Source organism: Otolemur garnettii, unplaced genomic scaffold, assembly GCF_000181295.1.
Source record: "Otolemur garnettii isolate 467f Iridium unplaced genomic scaffold, OtoGar3 scaffold00016, whole genome shotgun sequence".
Classification (NCBI taxonomy): domain Eukaryota; kingdom Metazoa; phylum Chordata; class Mammalia; order Primates; family Galagidae; genus Otolemur; species Otolemur garnettii.
In genome coordinates this window covers 8847868-8849979 of record NW_003852411.1, presented here as the reverse complement: position 1 = coordinate 8849979, position 2112 = coordinate 8847868, and the positions used below count along the sequence as shown (strand labels likewise).

The following is a 2112-nucleotide window of genomic DNA, read 5'->3' as shown; positions in this document are numbered from 1 at the left end:
TGGGAACATATTTTAGCTTTCAAATTGTGAAATACATAAGTGACCTAGAAAAACATTGTTCTTCCTTTGTATTCTGAGTGATTTTCATAGGCTTCACCTTCATTTTGTGCACTATAAACAAAAAAACAAACAGCATGAACCAGTTTAACTAGGGATATTGTTAAGAAGAGCGAAAGACGGCTTCCATGATGTACATAAAATTCCAAACACTTCACATGTGAAAAAATTCCAAATTATTAAACAGTAGGGTGATCTCAGAAACTTGGCTTCATATAATATGGTTCCATTAAAATTTTAAATTTCTTTAAAATAAGAAAAGCCTGAAAAGCAAAGCTCCCAAACCAGCTAAGTTAGAAACTGCTAATTTTCTGAATGAAAACAATACTGTTTTTTATTTTTACACCACTGAATGGGAAGAATAGAAAAAGAACTTCCGTTGGTACAGAGAATGATTAGGCCATCTGTGCAGACACCTGAGAACAGACTGTTCTGTACGTTTACCACCTTCTGCAGCCACTTGCTTCTGCTTTGTCGTTCACGGACATTTCCACCCTGTCAGCCACTGTATCTTCAGGAGCTGACTGGACGTGGCCCTCTGACTGACCTCCAGTGTAGGTGGGCGTACTGTACTTTAAAAGGATAGATTTAAACTGCATCAGGGGTGCATCTGTACGAACACCCATTGGGTCAAAATGAGTTCGGCTTACACGAAAGCCTGCTTGAGATAGATAGCACAAAAACTTTTTTAACCTGCAAGGAAGAAAGGAAAACATATAATTAGGATCTTGTATTTTTACTTAAGTCACAATATTATTAAAATACAAAATATACCCTTCGCCATTCACTGGCTGTCTTACTTTGGCATATTCATCCCTTTAATACTGTGTCTGTGGATGTTATAATAAAAGGGTGGATGTTCAGTACTGACATCGGTCTTTTGCTTCTTGGCTAAAGTTGTGATCATTTCATTAGTTTTTCTCTTTCCTGAAATACATACAAATACACAAAGTTAGCATTCCCTTGAAAATTACATGCCAAATACTTTAATAACTATATATTGTCTCAAGTTTAAATCTTTGACACCATTTCAACTTATCTATCCAATCTTAAATTCTTACAATAAGATAATTTATTCTGGATATTTTCATTGCCCCTCACTCATGTAATTTTAATATTTAACTGTTTGCTGAGTCAGCACTTCCTTTCTACTTTCTTCAAGCCACAACTCTGTTCCTAGCTCTTGTAGGAAGCCATTTATGAATTCTGAGCCAGTCACTTCATAGATTTCATTATTGTCAATCCTGTACTACTCAGAGCTTAAGTTCTGGCATTTTCTTACTTTCTTGCTCCATGTGTGTAGGTTGTTTATGTGTGTAAGTCCTTTCTCCTTAAGTTACATTCTAAGTTCCTAAGGACACTATCCACTTATACGTGCAGTCTCTACTCAGTGCCCAGTATTGGATATATGAGGTTGGATAGTTAAGTTCGTGGACTCATCCTAGAAAAAGTGCTGCACACTTCATTTCTGAGTATCACTGTGGTCAACAGATGGCCAAGGGGAGCACTTCAAAGATGACCTAGTGATATTCAGCAATGAGATATGTAGTACTTTTTCTAGGATGAGTTCAAGAACTCAACTGTCTGACTTTGTATAGTAGGTTTTCAGTAAACACAAAACAAAGGAAAATGCCACAAAAAAGCCTTAAATTAAAACTTGAATACAAAAACTCATAAAGGTACGATGTAAGATCTCAAAGCCCACTTTTTACCATAGTACTTAGTCTTTCCGTTTTAAGCGAAAGGGGGCTAGCCAGTAAGATTGTAGAATGTATCCTTCTAAAAATCACAAAAGGAAAATAACTGAAAATAACTGAGATATCCAATACCACAAGACATTTTGCCTGAATGTTCAACCCTTGATTATTTATATATGAATCCTATAGTCAAATCTTATTTCTTCAGGAAAAGCAATTAGCAGTTGCTTAAGTAAAAGTATTTAGAAGGCAAATTTCATGCATGAAAATGATAAGTTACATTCACAAATAAATATAAATTACTGTTAAATTATTGTCTTTTTACATAAAAATGAAAACAAAAAGGACAACTTGGAAC

The 2112-nt window shown here is 35.0% G+C and overlaps 1 protein-coding gene across 1 annotated transcript in view; it reads right to left on the bottom strand.

The window, feature by feature from the left end:
- Positions 1-369: 369 nt before the first annotated feature.
- The window catches only part of TRMT1L (tRNA methyltransferase 1 like), a 40835-nt gene continuing 39092 nt past the window's right edge, over positions 370-2112 (bottom strand). The window contains exons 12-13 of the mRNA XM_023510805.1: positions 858-984; positions 370-750 (exon numbers count right to left, since the gene is read on the bottom strand). Coding sequence (XP_023366573.1) covers positions 498-750; positions 858-984 — 380 coding nt within the window. The 3' untranslated portion in view covers positions 370-497. The remainder of the gene's footprint in view (positions 751-857; positions 985-2112) is intronic.